Raw genomic sequence first — 20,199 nt, 5'->3', positions numbered from 1 at the left:
CACTGGCAGCTGGTGAAAATGAATTCCCGTTTTGCTACAACAAAAACATTTCTCGCAAAATGTTGTGTTTCTCACGACGTGTTTCCGGTGAGCCAGACCCGCCCTGTGAGCAGAGTGGTGGTGTCATGGGCACTCCTTGTTAGTGGTGAGCTGTGACACATTATGCGTAGTTGGTTTGATTAGTCTAGATAAGGTTAATCTAAGATAATCTAGTCGAGGTTAGGCTAGCCTAGTCCTGGGTAGGTAAATCTAGGATAATCTAGTCGAGGTTAGATTAGGTTTGGATTAGTTATTCGTAACTTATTATTACAAATAATTACAGTTGAGGCCAGACTGAACAGCAGTACAGCTGTGTAATACTTACAGCTTGCTATTACAGCGATGAAACTTGTATTGACAAAACATATAACATGGAAATAGAATGCTGAAAATTACATTGACTAATTATAACGAGTTTAGAGTAATTTTGTGTCTATGAATTACTTGGAACATAAATTACAAAAATATAATTATAAAAGACTAAATAACAATACCCGGGAGTGCCCGTGTCTCCTCCCCCCCACCTCTTCAAATTTTATTCATAAAACTTATCATAAAAGGTTCTTGGCGCATTTTAATGTCACAATATTATCTTTGTCTTTCGTAATTCCTTTAAGTTACCGAGCCGTAGATACTACTATGATCTGGGGGCAGCCTAGGTAATCGTGCCTCGTTCCATAGCTAATGTCAGAAAATAGATTTATTTTGGAATTCCAAGTGTGATCATTCCAGCCGGGCATATCTCTCCTCTAATTTGTCTTAAGATGGATATCTTCTTTCCATATTGTGGTAATAATTGTAATTGGGAATATTATCAAGTTCTCTTAGGCACTTTAGAGTCATTCAGGTTAATAACAGTGGCCTTATCTCAGGTAAGTTGTGTTCTTGGGAGAAAGTTATCGTGACAAGCAGCAGCAACTTGGGTGAATTATACTCAAGTTGGCTCTGACGGAGGTGTCCGGGAAGATTGTCACAGTCAGTGAGAGTCTTATATATAGACTAGAAAGTGAAGGGATGACGACGTTTCGGTCCCTTCTGGACCATTTTCAAGTCGATTGAGAATGATCCAGGACGGACCGAAACGTCGTCGTCCCTTCACCTTCTAGTGTGTGGTTTGGTCAACACATTTCAGCCACGTTATTGTGACTCCTCGACTGTATAGTCTTATATATCCACAAATGTGACCAGTTAGATGGAAAATGATCACTATGAGACCTTCCTCGTCCGTCCCTTAAGTCAATATTAAATTCATCATTTCCTTTATCAACTGTTAAGTAATTATCACTAACCACATTAAACTGATTGTCATAAACCACGAGATTAATTCCTAACATTAAATACACAATTAAGGAACTCACAATAACGTGACAGATCTGTGAGAGGAAATCTTTGTAGCAGGGCGGTGGGATTGAACCAGCGTTCAATGGGTCACCCCCATGGGGCCATAATATGCTACAGTTATATGATGGTGGATGGGTAAAGTGTGCTTCAGGGGTGACCCAGCTGGATGCTGGTCCCATCCCACACCCTTGCTCCAAACATATTTTTCTTAACATTAAACATTTTGCATTCATAGCTTCACTTTGAACTATCCAAACATAACATTCAGTCAGGTGATTAAGATATAATACCTTAATGTAATACAAGTATTAGCGCAGGTAAGATGCTTTGGAGTCATTGTTATTTGTCACTTATTGGCCAGAGAGGCAGAGGGAAGGTTGCACTCAGTGAAGCAGAGACGTGTGTCAGGTACACACACACTCAGTCAGTCTTCAACACTCAGTCAGTCTTCAACACTCAGTCAGTCTTCAACACTCAGTCAGTCTTCAACAGTCACACACATTCTGCCCGAAACGCTTTGCGTAATAGTGGCTTTAGGCATTGTATGTACTAGCTCTATCTATAAATCCATCAGTCTTTGTAAAATCTCTTGTATGTATGTACCTTACCTAAATAAACATTTATTTATTTATTTATAATGCTGACTGACACAAAACGTAATGCACCAGAGTGTACCAATCAAATATAAACAATACAAGTAAAGTAAGAAATGAGAATAGATATTTGCGATTTTCAACACGTGGGAGAGGCGGGAGAGACCTCACACTTTGACAAAGGTGGTCGTGAAAAAGTGTACTTAACGAGGAGAATTGGGAACACGCGGCCTTGTCCAGGACTACTATTTTTCCCTTCAGCCTCCGTGTGGAACATCCCGCCAATTAGCACGGATGCCAGATGTGCAATCTGGTTCCCCCGAAATGACGGATAGTTTTCCATTCACCAGGCTGTAGGAGTTTTCGAACTTCGGACTTCGTCAGCCTACGACTGCACATCGAGGCGGCTATCGATCGGTCTGTGTGCGTGGGAACAGAGCACCACCTTCCTTCCACGTCATGGGAGAGTCAGAACACGGTGCTCGCCTCTCACCGTCAACGAGGAGGCGACGGGCCACACAACACCTCGGATTCATTTCTGATGATTCAGATATAATAAGAGAAAGGGGCGACGCTGAGTAAAATGAGACCCACGTCCCTAAAAGACTACCACTACTACTACTACTACTACTACTACCACTACTACTATTACTACTACTGCTACTACCACTACTACTACTACTACTACCACTACTACTACTACTACTACTACTACTACTACTACTACTACTACTACTACTACTACTACTACCACTACTACCACTACCACCACTACTACTACTACTACTACTACTACTACCACTACTACCACTACTACCACTACTACCACTACCACTACCACTACTACTACTACTACTACTACTACTACTACTACTACTACTACTACTACTACTACTACTACCACTACTACTACTACCACTACTACTACTACTACTACTACTACTACTACTACTACTACTACTACTACTACTACCACTACTACTACTACCACTACTACTACTACCACTACTACCACTACCACTACTACTACTACTACTACTACTACTACTACCACTACTACTACTATCCACGGTGACGGATAGCAAACATTAGGTATCTAGACGTTCAAGAATACTTCGCCAAAGGAAGGGAACAATACTGTAAAGCTGCCTCTCTCCCTGCAGGTGATCACTCAATCCCCAAGGGTGGTCGCACGTTAGACGGGCTTCGCAATCCCTATATCGTGCTTCGTGCTTCTCGTACTGGTCGTGCTTCTTGTACTGGTCGTGCTTCTCGTACTGGTCGTGCTTCTTGGAGTCAGCCTCGAGATGAGATGCCAAGAGCCGGGCATCAAATTTAATTTCACGAGTGAACACTTTTCTGGTTGCAAAAGACCGAAACTGTTAAAAGAGTCCAGTGAAATTACGCGAGTTATTATTAAGTATTGTTTATTAATTAACATTAATACTGCATTTACCTGTCTTTCGTGATCTTCCAAGACAACTGCGCACCTGTGTCGGCGTGAAGCAATTAGTACGTCCGAACAGACGTTTGTTATCACTTGAGATATAAACAAGATCGGAGCTACACAAGCTCTTCACCGGGAAAGATCACATTCACTCCCCCCCAAATATCTACAACCTACGGGCTACTCCTGCCCGTGCCACCTCTTGGGGTGGCTTAATCTTCATCAATCTACACAAGTTCAAGTATTCAGATAAAGCTACTTGGGTTCAGCGCAGCTTCAATCATACAAACTCGTTCTTCCGCACGTGGCTGTGGGAACGATGGACGTTCTGCAGGTGTAGAATGGAGAGAGTATGGGCGAGGCAGCGACAGGTGAGCAGATCACGTGACCAGTAGCAGCGCCCACTCCAACAAGTCACGTGACTTCCTCCGTCACTCATCACTCCAGACGGACATTCCCTCAATCACTATTTACTCAACTGCACATCAGTTGCAGCCACTAACGGTTCATTATCACAATGCCACAGTATCAGTGAGAGATGCAGCCCAACTCCTGCTTCATAACGACTGGCTAAACACCATTAATTCCCAGTAAATAGATAATTAAACAATTAAAATACAGAATAAAGAAATTAAAAATGCCGCTGTATTTTAGAAACACCGGATTTAAAAAACTCCAATAATCTCTCACTGCTCACTTCCCTCATTGTACGTTGTCATATTGCTGATAGTCGATGTGCTCATCACTAAACCCTTAGATCATCCGTGAACCCTTGGTATTGATGGTACACATCAAATGATATACATGTAGTGGAGTGACAGACACACCTTAAGACGCAAACATTTTCTCTGAGTCCCGAGAAGGTTGTCTGGTGCTCCTTCAAGGAGGCTCAGTCAAGAGGGCAACCATTTCAGGCCAAATATACGAAAGGTTCCGGCACCTATATCATTTTTGTTGGGGTAAACAATCGTTCCTTTGTCTCCACCTCCCATCCGGCCAAAAGGTCTTGCCCCTCAAGTATTCATATACCTCCTGGCCTCCTCCCTGCTCCTTCCGGCTGGCTTTGGTACAACCGTTGTTCCGGTACACAACCGTTTTTCTCCTCTAATTCATCAACCAGATCTCATACGCTAACCTGCCATTGATATTCCTTGAGAGGAAGCTCGAGCCAAACAGTGTGACTGGAAGAGAGATGTTGTGCCATAGCGCTGCCTTGCGCGATGTTCTTGCCTCACCTAGAAGAAGAGGAAGGTTGAAAAGAACACCCTCTCACGGACCTGATATAGCGTTCTTATATCTTGTACACACACGAGTCCAGGAACAGACGACTTATGACTCCTGGTATCAGGTTGAAAGCTGATATATAGAGCGAGGAAGACAGGCAGACAGACAGCAAGCACATAGACCACCAGACAACTTGAAACAGAAGAAGTCAAACGGATCATCAGATAGAGAATATGCAACGAAGAACAGGGAGAAAACTCGACACACGATGACAAGAGCCACAATGTAAAGTGAATATTGCAGACAGCATGCCTAGCAGGGTGCTGCTGGGAGGGGTGCCAGGGCTGGGAGGGGTGCCAGGGCTGGGAGGGGTGCCAGGGCCGAGATATAGGGCGTGATAACAGAGTGCCTCAGGTGCCACAAGACACCGACCTCAGCAATTGTGCAAATGTCAGCTATAAGCTTTAAAATGTGGACTACTGTATAATATCTTGCTTAGAACAAACATATGTTGATAAACAGCTTGTTTATCAAAGCATAATTGATAAGCAAAAGGGGTTTAAATATTATTTTCAGGAAGTCTGTCTTTCTTAGATCAAATCCTTATCACCAGATGATAACCAGACACTAAACCCCCAGTTTATGAAATGAACCACGTGTAAACTGTTTTTGAAAGTGGTGACGTTCGAACACTTCTCAAACAGTGCTTCGCTAGCGACCTTTGTTCGAATCTCAACGCTGTAAGTGATTCACCCTCACACTTCAGATACACAAATAATCGCCAACAGAACCTAAACTCATAACTTAACCATGCCTAACTACACAGAGAATTTTGATATCGAATATTAACTTAATACACAGTCTGTGAAAATATATGTTTGAGTCTTGGGGGGGGGGGGGACAGCCGCCGCTTTAACGAGCCTGGCCTGAGTACAGATTGACTCCGTGGCTCAAGTCCTTAACCCACCGTATTGTCCTGCTCACAAGATCTCTCGCTGGACTCTAAATACTCTTGAACTCCCGCTATTCCGACCTCCAAGAGGCTGTGAGGCTTCCTGGAATGATCTTTTTTAGTGGAAGAACTTCCTTTAATCTGCTTACTTCACCCCATTGACCTGCTGCCAATAGTAATGCCTTGTGAGGGGTCAGGTGGCTGCCTGGCCCCTCACTGCTGCCTGGCCCCTCACTGCTGCCTGGCCCCTCCCTGCTGTCTGGCCCCTCACTGTTGCCTGGCCCCTCATTGCTGCCTGGCCCCTCCCTGCTGCCTGGCCCCTCACTGCTACCTGGCCCTCACTGCTACCTGGCCCTCACTGCTGCCTGGCCCCTCACTGCTGCCTGGCCCCTCACTGCTGCCTGGCCCCTCCCTGCTGCCTGGCCCCTCCCTGCTGCCTGGCCCCTCACTGCTACCTGGCCCCTCACTGCTGCCTGGCCCCTCACTGCTGCCTGGCCCCTCACTGCTGCCTGGCCCCTCACTGCTGCCTGGCCCCTCACTGCTGCCTGGCCCCTCACTGCTGCCTGGCCCCTCACTGCTGCCTGGCCCCTCACTGCTGCCTGGCCCCTCCCTGCTGCCTGGCCCCTCACTGCTACCTGCCACCTGCTGCCTGGCCCCTCACTGCTGCCTGGCCCTCACTGCTGCCTGGCCCCTCACTGCTGCCTGGCCCCTCCCTGCTGCCTGGCCCCTCACTGCTGCCTGGCCCCTCACTGCTGCCTGGCCCCTCACTGCTGCCTGGCCCCTCACTGCTACCTGCCACCTGCTGCCTTCTACTAATTAGTCTCATTGTAGGCACGTGTCTTTTGGGTGGAAGGGGAGGGGGTGGGAACGTGTTGGAGAAATGTGTGTTGGGGGTGTAGTGGGTGGGAGTACTCACAGTTATTGTGGTATTTTCGTGTGAACAAAAAAAAAGGAAAGTCTTGATTGTTCTACTCCGGTTCTTTGCAGACGCCACTTGATAATATTAAAGTTTTAAAAAGTCACCCGTTGGCTCGTACAGCTGTAGACAATCACGAACAACAATTGAGCTGCTGCTGCTGTTTGGCTCGTGACGACAGCATTGTCATGCTGACCAACTCGTTGCCTCACCGCGGAATATTTTGGATGCCACCCGAACACTGATGCAAGAAAACCAAGATTTTGACTACCTGTTGCAGCATTGTTGCAGTGTTCGTACCTGACTTGTGGTAACCCCAGGTAACCCCAGGTAACCCCAGGTAACCCCAGGTAACCCCAGGTAACCCCAGGTAACCCCAGGTAACCACAGGTAACCACAGATAACCCCAGGTAACCACAGGTAACCCCAGGTAACCACAGGTAACCCCAGGTAACCACAGGTAACCCCAGGTAACCCCAGGTAACCACAGGTAACCCCAGGTAACCACAGGTAACCCTAGGTAACCACAGGTAACCCCAGGTAACCACAGGTAACCCCAGGTAACCACAGGTAACCACAGGTAACCCCAGGCAACCCCAGGTTACCCCAGGTAACCCCAGGTAACCCCAGGTAACCACAGGTAACCACAGGTAACCACAGGTAACCACAGGTAACCCCAGGTAACCACAGGTAACCACAGGTAACCACAGGTAACCACAGGTAACCACAGGTAACCACAGGTAACCCCAGGTAACCACAGGTAACCACAGGTAACCCCAGGTAACCCCAGGTAACCCCAGGTAACCACAGGTAACCACAGGTAACCACAGGTAACCCCAGGTAACCACAGGTAACCACAGGTAACCACAGGTAACCCCAGGTAACCCCAGGTAACCACAGGTAACCACAGGTAACCCCAGGTAACCACAGGTAACCACAGGTAACCACAGGTAACCCCAGGTAACCCCAGGTAACCCCAGGTAACCCCAGGTAACCCCAGGTAACCACAGGTAACCACAGGTAACCCCAGGTAACCCCAGGTAACCCCAGGTAACCCCAGGTAACCACAGGTAACCACAGGTAACCACAGGTAACCCCAGGTAACCACAGGTAACCCCAGGTAACCCCAGGTAACCACAGGTAACCACAGGTAACCCCAGGTAACCCCCGATAACCACAGGTAACCCCAGGTAACCACAGGTAACTACAGGTAACCCCAGGTAACCACAGGTAACCCCAGGTAACCCCAGGTAACCACAGGTAACCCCAGGTAACCCCAGGTAACCCCAGGTAACCACAGGTAACCACAGGTAACCCCAGGTAACCCCAGGTAACCACAGGTAACCCCAGGTAACCCCAGGTAATGAGAGGCCTCGCCACTTGTCTTGGTATATATAAATATTGCATTAGCCAAGATGTGAAGTCATTCTGTATTATATATTGTTGATCCAATGTTGTACCTGGATTGTACCTGAATAGGGGGTTCTGAGAGTACTTCTACTCCCCCACGCCCGGTCGGCCGAGCGAACAGGCCATTGGACTTGTGATCCTGTGGTCCCGGGTTTGATCCCGGGCGCCAGCGAGAAACAATGGGCAGAGTTTCTTTCACCCTATGCCCCTGTTACCTAGCAGTAAAATAGGTACCTGGGTGTTAGTCAGCTGTCACGGGCTGCTTCCTGGGGATGGAGGCCTGGTCGAGGACCGGGCCGCGGGGACACTAAAAGCCACAAAATCATCTCAAGATAACCTCAAGATAGGAGATAACCGCCCAGCCCGGGGCCAGTTTTGACTTGTGAGAGCTTGGTCCAGCAGGCTGTTGCTTGCTTGGAGCGGTCCGCAGGCTTCTCCAAGTCTCTGTATCTTATTTGTCTATGATGCCACTTAATCGCCCCGTTCTCCTAATTCAACGTCGCAAATGTGTTGCATACTTTATCTGAGGCCAAAAAAATCATGTGCAAAAAATGGTAGCGGCTTGCGAAATTGGTGTGAATCCCGTTTTCTGTTGGTGTGTCCTCGGTTAGGTTAAGTTCGGGCAATTTAATACATCAATTTGGTGACGTTGTGAACGCTCGGGAGGACGGGAAGGGAATTTTAAGGGGAAAGAGCCAAGCCAACACGACTATATAGCTCTTCGAAGGAGTCAGGATAAGGATTTGGGATGGGACGGGGGGGGAGGGGGGAAGGAATGGTGCCCAACCACTTGGACGGTCGGGGATTGAACACCGACCTGCATGAAGCGAGACCGTCACGGGCTGACCTATTATACCGGGCACACTGTGACACGGTCCATACTTCTCTGGGAGGTATGTGTAACCTCCTGTTGTATTCCTATTGAAGTAACCCCTTGTAGTCTGCTGGAGGACACACCATCCAGGTGTCTGCTGGAACACGAGAATTCAGCAGACACTAACTCTAACATTACCACAATATATTGTGTGATCCCGCGTCAGATTGAAATGATTTTGATTAAATAACCCGACCCACACACAGGAGATATGTGTGAGGACCTTTATCACGTCATGACATGACCCGCCGTCATTGTCTGCTCATGTCATGTACTCACCTCATTGTGCTTGCGGTGGGGGGGGGGGGGGGGGGGTTGAGCTTTGGCTCTTTGGTCCCGCCTCTCAACTGTCAATCAACTGGGCTATTTTTTTGTATTTCAGAGACATTATTGTGACTTATTCCCCGCTCTGAATATGATAATACCTGCGTCTTGTAAGGGAATCAAGACATTAGACATATTTAAAAGCAAAGCAAATGAGACATTACCGTGGAAGTCCTGTTTACATACTAAGTTGAAGCGTATTGACGTATTCACACTCGCTCATCATCTAGCGAACACTCTAATACATTGCCACACGTTGCCAAATTCTCAACAGCGCTAATCACTGTGGCAACGTGGGTAACTAACAGCTTACGGGTAAAAAAAAATTGTTTTAATGTCAATTAAAAACTGAGAGAGATTGACTGAGCGAGGCTTCCAGGAAGCCTCGCTCAGAGCCGACGCGGAACTTCTGTACCGGCATCGGTTACATTTCAGAATTATTCGTGGGGAACATAACTTATAATCCCCGCGAGAGCTTTTGAAGCGGGAGGTTGTTGTAAAGGAAGTAAATCGTTCATTTCTGCTGGCGATTTGCCGTGTCTTAGAAACTTAAACGAAACTCACATTTTCTCTTGGTATTATTCTCCTGTTTTATATCGGCTTGTTTTTGAGTTCTCACTCCACTGTCTTGAATCAGTAAATAATACTTAGTTTCTTTACCAATGAGTGATGTGTGTGATGGCGTAGCAGATGTGTGTGATGGCGTAGCAGGTGTGTGTGATGGCGTAGCAGATGTGTGTGATGGCGTAGCAGATGTGTGTGATGGTGTAGCAGATGTGTGTGATGGCGTAGCAGATGTGTGTGATGACGTAGCAGATGTGTGTGATGGTGTAGCAGATGTGTGTGATGGTGTAGCAGATGTGTGTGATGGCGTAGCAGATGTGTGTGATGACGTAGCAGATGTGTGTGATGACGTAGCAGATGTGTGTGATGACGTAGCAGATGTGTGTGATGACGTAGCAGATGTGTGTGATGACGTAGCAGATGTGTGTGATGACGTAGCAGATGTGTGTGATGACGTAGCAGATGTGTGTGATGACGTAGCAGATGTGTGTGATGACGTAGCAGATGTGTGTGATGACGTAGCAGATGTGTGTGATGACGTAGCAGATGTGTGTGATGATGTAGCAGATCTATAAAGTAGAATAAAATAACAAATCAGTAAAAGTAGGGAGACTTCCCTACACTTTTGTTCACATTATTCAGGAATTAGTGTCCCTAAAAAATTTGTGGATAGTTTTAAATTCTCTTGAAATCAGATCTCTCTGTCACGTGAGCACGTCCACTCAGCCGTAAAGGGGGCCTGACGGCTGAGTGGACAGCACTCGGGGTTCGTAGTTAAGGGTCTGGGTTCAATCCCCGGCGGAGGCGGAAACAAGTGATGGGCAGAGTTTCTTTCATCCTAATGCTCCTGTTTACCTATCAGTAAATAGGTACCTGTGAGTTAGACAGCTGCTACAGCCTGCTTCCTGGGGATGTGTGTGTGTGTGTGTGAAAATTAGGATTAAGGACTTGCCCGAAACGCTATGCGTGCTAGTGGTTGTACAAGAATGTAAGAACTCTTGTATGTGTATATATATATATATATATATATATATATATATATATATATATATATATATATATATATATATATATATATATATATATATATAATATATATAATATATATATATATATTATATATATAATATATAAAATATATATATATATTATATATTTATAATATATATATAATAATAATTAATATATAATTAGTTTGTTTCCGGTTACATCGTAAAGCTGTTAATTTAAAGCTTAAGAAGTTGTGAACGTTCCCAAAAATTCTTATTATATTTAGTCCAAATCTCATGTTTAAAATTATCTTATTCTTCTTCCTTCTTTGCCCATATGAATGTCACCTCTCTGTCAGCAATGTATTTTTTAATTGAAATCTGAAAACAAAGGTGGAGTTGTTGTGGGAAAACAGGTTGAGTGATGGGACGAAGATTTGGTTGAAGCTAACTCGATACACGTAAAATGTAAATATGTAAATACACGTAAATTTACTCGTAAAATGTAGATATGATTAGAAAAAAAATTATCGTTTCATTGAACTACAAAATGTTCAGAAGAGCTTGCAAACACATCTTGGTGAGCACATCTACGTGAGTTCACACACACACACACACACACACACACACACACACACACACACACACACACACACACACACACACACACACACACACACACACACACACACATTAGGAATGCACACACAATGCATTAGGAAGTGATGTGGTGGAGGCTGACTCCATACACAGTTTCAAGTGTAGATATGACAGAGCCCGATAGGCTCATGAATCTGTACACCTGTTGATTGACGGTTGAGAGGCGGGACCAAAGAGCCAGAGCTCAACCCCCGCAAACACAACTAGGTGAGTACAACTAGGTGAGTACACACACACACACACACACACACACACACACACACACAAACTCAGCTCTGTGGAACGGTGGAAAATTCTGCTGAATCAACGTTATATTTTTAGCAATATCGATACCGGGAAAGTTTTAGAGAAGGGGAGCCGGTGGGCGGACGCTGCACCGTAACTTATACAACAGGTCTCACCAAGGAAGTGTCTGGCTGTTTGGAATGTTGATGCAGTGCCTCACATCCACTGGTATTGGCTACTCTGTCAGCCCGTCCTCCTAAGGCTCTCAACGTCAAGAAACTGCCCTTATCCTAACAAACCAGAGGACCCAAAACAGAAAACGGGACAGTACGTCACTTTCGTGAGCCGCTTCCATTTTCTAGCACGACAATTTTTGGCCTTATATGACGCATAGGAGTGAAAAGCGACGTTCTCTGTAAGAGGACAGGTTGCGTCCTTAGCTTATGGAATCTCGATATGCCTAACAGGCTTGCAGTCCTCGACAATGAGAAACCAAACCGGATATATAGCACACACTAAATTCAAATTAACACGCATGGAGATATAGTGTTCTTAATTATTTTTAGGACAAAACTTCCCAAAAGGGTTGGATAGGTTAGGTGTTGTTAAGTTCATAGGGTTTGGTAAAGCCCTGGTATTTTTTCGAACCCGTAAGGTATATCATCAATAAATGTAATGTGAATTAAGGAAATTTAATGCAAATTTTAAAACAAATTCACAAGTTAGGCCTCAGAGCGGGACCGTTTTCTGTGATGCAGTGTTTTGGTTGTGGTGTGAGAACCGCGCTCGATGAAGGCCGAGACTGGCCACAATGAATGAAGGGCACACGAGTACCTCAGCATTGTTCCTCAGTATTGATATCCTGCTCAATATGAAGACAGTTAATTACCTCAGTTATTAAAAGGCTGATTATTTCGGCTTAAGGCTTTCTTTAACGTGTAGGTATATTAAATCGTATATACCTCCAATATCTCGGTGTTGCGTATATGACGAGGCTGCATATACGCTCTTGAGTTGTTAAATGTGTCTTTGCTTCTCTTTATAAATAAACTTTGACCAAAGAACTGAAGGTAATTATTGACATGCCACAAATTAGTTTTAGCTTATATTGGTAGCTACACAGTGCCATTATATAACTCGTTCTCGACTCACCATCGGGAGTCTTGGGTACGAATCCCGGGCGAGAAAGAAATGGTTGACACGTTTCCTAATCACCTAATGCCGCTGTTCACCTAGTAGTAAAAATCTACCCGGACGTTTGTCCACTGTTGTGTGGTTGCATCCTCGGGACGATCAGTAGTTCGAGCTTCTGGGGACCTTGACGTAAGCTTAATGTATACACAGGCTGCCTGTCCGAATTATTAATTAAAAATAGTTCTATGCGTTTCCATTGAATTAATCAACAGCGTGGAGAAGTTGACTTCTTTTGACCCCTTGGCACTGTTGTGGTGGTCACAACCACCTGTAATGGGTCACAGACACCTGTAATGGGTCACAACCACCTGTAATGGGTCACAGACACCTGTAGTATAACAAAGGGAGGAAATTTTCCGAATTTTACGACCTGGTGTTATCAAGCGCACATCCTGTGATGGAATACAATGATGGAAATCATCATCCTGTTATGATGCACTTTTGTGATGTTGTAGTGTTGTGAGTGTATCCATGCTGACTATCACATCATCAGAGATGCAATGTAAGATTTACTATTTTAATATATAATTATGCTAAAACTTTAGGAAAAACGCAAAGGAGAAACAAATAAAATATATTAGTATAGTTTGGTAGCAGTCTTTCTTGTAGATATATATTATTGAATATGAAAAAGGGGAAAATCACTAACTTTTATCATAAATTTTCTCTATTTTTTTTCTTCACTTGAAAAGGATATTGAAAATTGAACTTAATTTTACAATTTTGTTGAGGCCGGACGCCAGCCCGAGTGCATGGGGAGGAGGGAATTGTGTGAAACACCGGTTAGGCTTCATTAGAATCCTAACAGTTTATCACATAAGACCGTATTGTTTTTATTACATGTATATATGTTAACTTTACCCCCTAGAAGTTCTCAACAAGGCCAGAATATATTTTCCAACATCACTACTCGCACACATTCATTGTTATGGACAATAAAACTCATTAAAATATGTTGTTTTAATGCTACAAAGGTCATTCACATGTGAATGCTTAATGTTGTGATACAAAGACGCTGAAAGCAGGATATATCTGACACATACAACAATGTGGGGTGCGATATTACGACTTCGGAGATGTTTAAGAAATGTATAGTACTGATGTTTTTTCAAACAAAAAACAGTCACGATAAAGCATGAATATACACACGTATACATGCACACACACCAAAGAGCTCAACCCCTGCAAGCACAACTAGGTGAGTACACACAATTCACAAATATTACCAAAGTATCAAGAAAGCATTATACAAATACAGAGCCTAATACTAAGTCACTAGGAAGCCTCGCGTCCGTCCTAACGACAATTATGCTTAAATTTGATCTTCCGGGTAATAATGCCATAATTACAGCTGAGTAAATATGAATAACAATAGAAATGGCTCTTGTTAACTCTCGGACTAGTTCCAAGTGGCTCAAATGCTAGTTTTATATGGCTATACACGACTCAAGAACAAAGTTTTACACGAATCAGACACTAGGCTACATGACCCTCTAAAGGCTCGCTCAAAATTACTTACATCCAATGACAATAAAAATGTAACTTAATTCATGTACAAGACCAGTGATTACACCGTTGTTGGCAGGTGGAGGAGTCGTGGGAAGCGATCACTGTTGTTGCTGTCAAGTAAGGGGGACCGTGGAGTGTGATCACTGTTGTTGTTGTCAAGTAAGGGGGACCGTGGAGTGTGATCACTGTTGTTGTTGTCAAGTAAGGGGGACAGTGGAGTGTGATCACTGTTGTTGCTGTCAAGTAAGGGGGACCGTGGAGTGTGATCACTGTTGTTGTTGTCAAGTAAGGGGGACAGTGGAGTATGATCACTGCTGTTGCCAGATAGGATATTATCAGAAGGCTGTTGTAAAGTGCTAGGCCCTGGTCCTGTGGCTGTTGGTAAGACAGGCTTGCATGTGGCATGGCAGGGTGGGAATCTAATCTAACTGGTATTGTGTTTATTTACTGTAAACGTCTCTGTCTCTGCTGTATGACTGTCTCTGCGCGTTTGTTTCAAGTTCTCTCATTTTACATATTTAATTCGATGGGCTATCATTTTTCCTTAACTGTTGCAATTTATGTATTTAAATGTTCAGAACAATTACGGTGATTTCGTATGATTTAAAAATTCTGACAAAGACACTATGGAATCTTGTTGATGGTTGGAAACCAATCTGGCTAGTTTAGGCTTGCCAGCCAGAAGAGGCACACACATGTTGGCAAGAAGAACACCGTGAGAGCCAGTAAAGTCAGAGAGCAACTAGAGCTATCAACTGAGGCTGCTCCTGGGTAGTCTTAGCCTTGGTCTCACACCTCCTGAGGTCCTGCAGGTAGTAGATACACAGCAGTGGGTTGAGGGCGGCGTTGACGCTGGGGAGGCACAGCGTTGCCGAGAAGGCCAGCATCACAGCTTCACCAAGCTTGACTCCTCGTATAAACTCATTCACCAGGTACACTAACCAGTAGGGCAGCTGACAGGCTGTGAAGGTCACCAACAGAGACAGGAGCAGTCTATAATGGCGCACTGACTCGTCTGTAGTCATGTGTGAGGTGCTGTGCTCGGGAGGGGTGCAGGGCCTACTGGTGTGTGCGGGGATGACGAGGCTCATCAACACCCAGCACATCACCAGTGGGGCTACAAATACCAGGATTATGATAAGAAACCGGAGGAGTTGACTCAGCAAGGCATCTTCAGACAGGGGCAGAGACACACAGTGGAAACGTTCCTGCAGAACCTCCTTGAAAACCTCAGATTGCAGAAATGTTGGTATGCTGAAGAGTAAAATAGTGAACCAAGAGACGGTGGAAACTACATTTACAAGGGTCGAGCGGAGCTTGGCCGAAACTCCCGCCATGCAGGTATCAACGTACCAGCTGCCACTCAGAGCCACCAGGAAGACTGAACTCATAACAGGACCAATAAGGACGAGTGCCGAGCGGAGTTTACACAACAAGGAGCCGAACACCCAGGAGTTGTGTAGGTGTGCCCGAGAGTCGTACGGAACTGTTACCAGGAAGAGGATGTCGGCCGCAGCCCGATTCACAATATACCTAGCGGCGAGGCTCAGCTCATTCTTGGAGGCAGCCAGGACACAGACAACGAGGGTGTTGGCCACCAGACCCACCACACACGCCACAGTCATCACTACTGACTCCTTCGTTACCACAGCAGTTGTGACGGATTCCCACCACATCTCATTCTCTATGGTGGTGTTCCTTGGACATGTAAGGGAACAATTGGTCACCTGCTGGGAGTTGGAGTAAAAATCTAGACGGGTCATGTCCAGTGAATCCATGGCTTGATATTGTGTTTTGTTTTAGCTTCTTCGTGTACCACAATTATTTCTTAAACTTCAGCATTACACAGCCGGGATATTGTGATCTCTCACTTCAGCTGGTGTCTGTGATATCTGATACAATGTTGGCATGAAGAGGTCCTCCTCCAGCTAAGGATGACTTGACTTTGGAACTCGCAACCTTAACTGCTGCCACCAATACCTGTTGAATATATTTAGTTTGTTAAAACTAGAATGTTTTGATTCAAGATTAGTAATCTATACCTGTAAGAATGTCTGCCTGTCTATCCAAATTTGAAGGCCAGACGCTTGAGGCTTTGGGGCCTTACCCAAATTTGGAAGAGAAATGGTCTGAGGGACAGACATAGGCTGGTTGGGGTAGGCCTACGTTAAATGATTTAATAAATATTAGCAACTGTCCACCGAGACAGGGAGCCGGTCGGCCGACCGGACAGCACGCTGGACTTGTGATCCTGTGGTCCATTATTATCCCTGGGTTCGATCCCAGGCGCCGGCGAGAAACAATGGGCAGAGTTTCTTTCACCCTATGCCCCTGTTACCTAGCAGTAAAATAGGTACGTTGGTGTTAGTCAGCTGTCACGGGTTACTTCCTGGGGGTGGAGGCCTGGTCGAGGACCGGGCCGCGGGGACACTAAAGCCCCGAAATCATCTCAAGATAACCACACCCCTTCATCCGATTCTTCTCGGAAGAAAGGGTAGGGAGGACTTGGGGAGGGACCGGGTGGTGACTGGGGAGGGACCGGGTGGTGACTGGGGAGGGACCGGGTGGTGATTGGGGAGGGATGGAAAAGGGAGGGGTGAGCGAGGGGGAGAGGAAGAGGACGAGGGGTGGGGGATTATATTTCATGAAAGGGAAGAGGGGAGAAGGATTAAGGGGTAGAAATAGCCTAAGCTACGCTATCCATTTGAGATGTATTTCTTTCTTGTTTCAATGAACATACTTGAACTTGGGGAGAAGGGTGGGAGGGGGGGAGGGGAAGAGTTGAGACCTCACACCCTCCTCACAAGTGAGGAGGGTGCCACACACCCTCACAAGTGAAGTCTCACACCCTCACAAGTGAAGCCTCACACCCTCCTCACAAGTGAAGTCTCACACCCTCACAAGTGAAGCCTCACACCCTCCTCACAAGTGAAGTCACACACCCTCACAAGTGAAGCCTCACACCCTCCTCACCAGTGAAGCCTCACACCCTCCTCACCAGTGAAGCCTCACACCCTCCTCACCAGTGAAGCCACACACCACCCTCACAAGTGAAGTCACACACCACCCTCACCAGTGAAGCCACACACCACCCTCACCAGTGAAGCCACACACCACCCTCACCAGTGAAGCCTCACACCACCCTCACCAGTGAAGCCTCACACCACCCTCACCAGTGAAGCCACACACCACCCTCACCAGTGAAGCCACACACCACCCTCACCAGTGAAGCCTCACACCACCCTCACCAGTGAAGCCTCACACCACCCTCACCAGTGAAGCCACACACCACCCTCACCAGTGAAGCCTCACACCACCCTCACCAGTGAAGCCACACACCACCCTCACCAGTGAAGCCACACACCACCCTCACCAGTGAAGCCACACACCACCCTCACCAGTGAAGCCACATACCACCCTCACCAGTGAAACCTCACACCACCCTCACCAGTGAAGCCACACACCACCCTCACCAGTGAAGCCACACACCACCCTCACCAGTGAAGCCACACACCACATTCACCAGTGAAGCCATACACCACCCTCACAAGTGAAGCCACACACCACCCTCACCAGTGAAGCCACACACCACCCTCACCAGTGAAGCCCCTCACCAGTGAAGCCACACACCACCCTCACCAGTGAAGCCTCACACCACCCTCACCAGTGAAGCCTCACACCACCCTCACCAGTGAAGCCTCACACCACCCTCACCAGTGAAGCCTCACACCACCCTCACCAGTGAAGCCTCACACCCTCCTCACAAGTGAAGCCACACACCACCCTCACCAGTGAAGCCACACACCCTCCCTGTATATTTAACCCGAGGAGAAATCTTTAGGGGACAAGGAAGCCCGTTAAGCTTTTTAAGGTCCTCTTTTGCCAGGCCGAGGCTATCCTCGTGGTCACCCGTCCACTTACTGGTCCGACCCCGTGCACAGTACCTTGCAACGATGACTGTGTGTTGCCGAGGATGTGATGGTGTTGTGTTGCCAGTGTGTTGATTGTGACGGCTGGTGGTGTTCCCCAGAGCACGGTGTGTTGAAATGCTGGGCGGGAGGGCGTGGGTGACGCGGTCGGCCACCAGCCAATTTACGAGGCAAGAGTTGCTGTCCACCACTTATGTCCACCACTTTATCCACCAAGTTAACAAAAAATATAGATTTTTCGTATTTGTAATTTTGTTTGTGGTTGTCTCCACCCAGGAGACAGTACACTCCGTGTGAGACGCGGGTGTTGTGTGTGTAGTAACGGTTATGAATGGTGGTGGTGGTACAGAGACATCTTGGCTCGCTACCACGGTATAGTGGACGCGTTCACTACGAGTATGGACACAAGGATAAAGTAATCACCATCTGTGGAAGCAACTGACTCTTGGATGTAACAGGGTCCTTCTGTACCCCGCCCGGCTGGTGTCTTTGTGTGTGTGTACTCATCTAGTTGTGCTTGCGGGGGTTGAGCTTCGGCTCTTTGGTCCCGTCTCTCAACCCTCAATCAACTGGTGTACAGGTTTCTGAGCCTACTGGGCTCTTATCATATCTATATTTGAAACTATATGGAGTCAGCCTCTACCACATCACTTCCTAATGCATTCCATTTGTCAACTACTCTGACACTAAAAAAGTTGTTGACCAGACCACACACTAGAAAGTGAAGGGACGACGATTTTTTATTATTGCCGCCGAAGGCGGCTAGTTTATTGTGCACCCCATACTCATCCTGTGAGCGGTAGCGCAAAAGCATTACAGAGGGCACAAAAGGTCTTTATCAGACCTCATCTTAGATTATTACATAAACAATTTCTTCAATCCTTCACACCTTATAGATACAATGTCAGCTAGTTACAGAGAAAGTGCTATTACAAGAGCTACATATTTACAGTAAGTCATCATACATTAATGGTAGGTCTAGTCGTTAATACATAATAGTTTGGCCAATGGGGATATTACAGAGTCATAGGGGAGCTTCTGTTTATTATTAGTCCTCACAATACACTACTTGTTTCTGAATCTCATATGTCGTTCATCTACTGGAAGCAAAATGTGGGTACAGTGCAAGGATTTCAGGTAATTTATCCATGGTAATAAGATAGGTTGCCATATCATACAGAGTGAGCTTAGATTTATCTCTAAAAGGCTCAATTTTACAACAATCCAAGATAGTAACAATCCAAGATAGTTCGAGTGTGTGTCCCTGTCTTTGTCCACACACTTTACACTTTACTTCATCTAGATCCCTATACAAGCCGAACTGCCAGAGATACTTGTAGCCAAGTCTTATACGAGCTGTGACAACATCTGTTAGTCTACTGACTTTGTTACTTGCCCCATACACATGTTTTACTTCACACATTTCATTGTGATGAACAATGGACCTACTAGTTCCAGTTTGCACTGTTCTACTTTCTTCAAATCCATCCAGGAGTTCTCGTCTAATGACACTTTTAAGGGACCTATTTGATAACTCAAGATTCCGTTCAATACTGTCTTTATTTACTGCAGCCTTTTTTAGGCTCTTTAGTCGGTCCCAATAGTTTAGATGTTTTACTGAGTGGATTCTAGCAGTAAAGGATCTCTGCACGCTCTCCAGGTCAGCAATTTCTCCAGCTTTGAAAGGTGCTGTCATTATGCAGCAGTACTCCACTCTAGAGAGCACAAGCGTTTTGAAAAGTATCATCATCGGTATAGCATCTCTAGTGTGAAAAGTTCTTGTTATCCAACCTGTCATTTTTCTTGCAGTTGTGACGGCTACTTTATTGTGTTCTTTAAAGGTAAGGTCTTCCGACATGAGTACACCCAGATCCTTTACATTGCCTTTTCGTTCTATGTTATGATTTGCCTGAGTTTTGTACGTGATTTCCGTTTTTATATTTTCATTTTTTCCATAGTGCATGAGCTGGAACTTATCTTCGTTAAACACCATATTATTTTCTGTAGCC

The 20,199-nt window shown here is 45.8% G+C and overlaps 1 protein-coding gene across 1 annotated transcript; it reads right to left on the bottom strand.

Moving 5' to 3' along the window:
- Window positions 1-13,697: 13,697 nt before the first annotated feature.
- Window positions 13,698-18,510, bottom strand: LOC123761722 (C-C chemokine receptor type 6). The gene is made up of 2 exons (XM_045747858.2): window positions 18,206-18,510; window positions 13,698-16,241 (listed from the first exon to the last, which is right to left on the bottom strand). Exon 2 carries the CDS (start codon window positions 16,037-16,039, stop codon window positions 14,993-14,995), a length of 1,047 nt encoding a protein of 348 aa, XP_045603814.1. The 5' UTR covers window positions 16,040-16,241; window positions 18,206-18,510; the 3' UTR covers window positions 13,698-14,992.
- Window positions 18,511-20,199: the final 1,689 nt, after the last annotated feature.

This window comes from Procambarus clarkii, chromosome 24 (assembly GCF_040958095.1).
Source record: "Procambarus clarkii isolate CNS0578487 chromosome 24, FALCON_Pclarkii_2.0, whole genome shotgun sequence".
Classification (NCBI taxonomy): domain Eukaryota; kingdom Metazoa; phylum Arthropoda; class Malacostraca; order Decapoda; family Cambaridae; genus Procambarus; species Procambarus clarkii.
The sequence above is the reverse complement of the archived record's forward strand: the minus strand, read 5'-3'. Positions and strand labels throughout refer to the sequence as shown.

Excerpts from the sequence above, each read along its gene's own strand:
- LOC123761722 (XM_045747858.2), bottom strand. The coding sequence starts at position 16,039 with ATGGATTCACTGGACATGACCCGTCTAGATTTTTACTCCAACTCCCAG.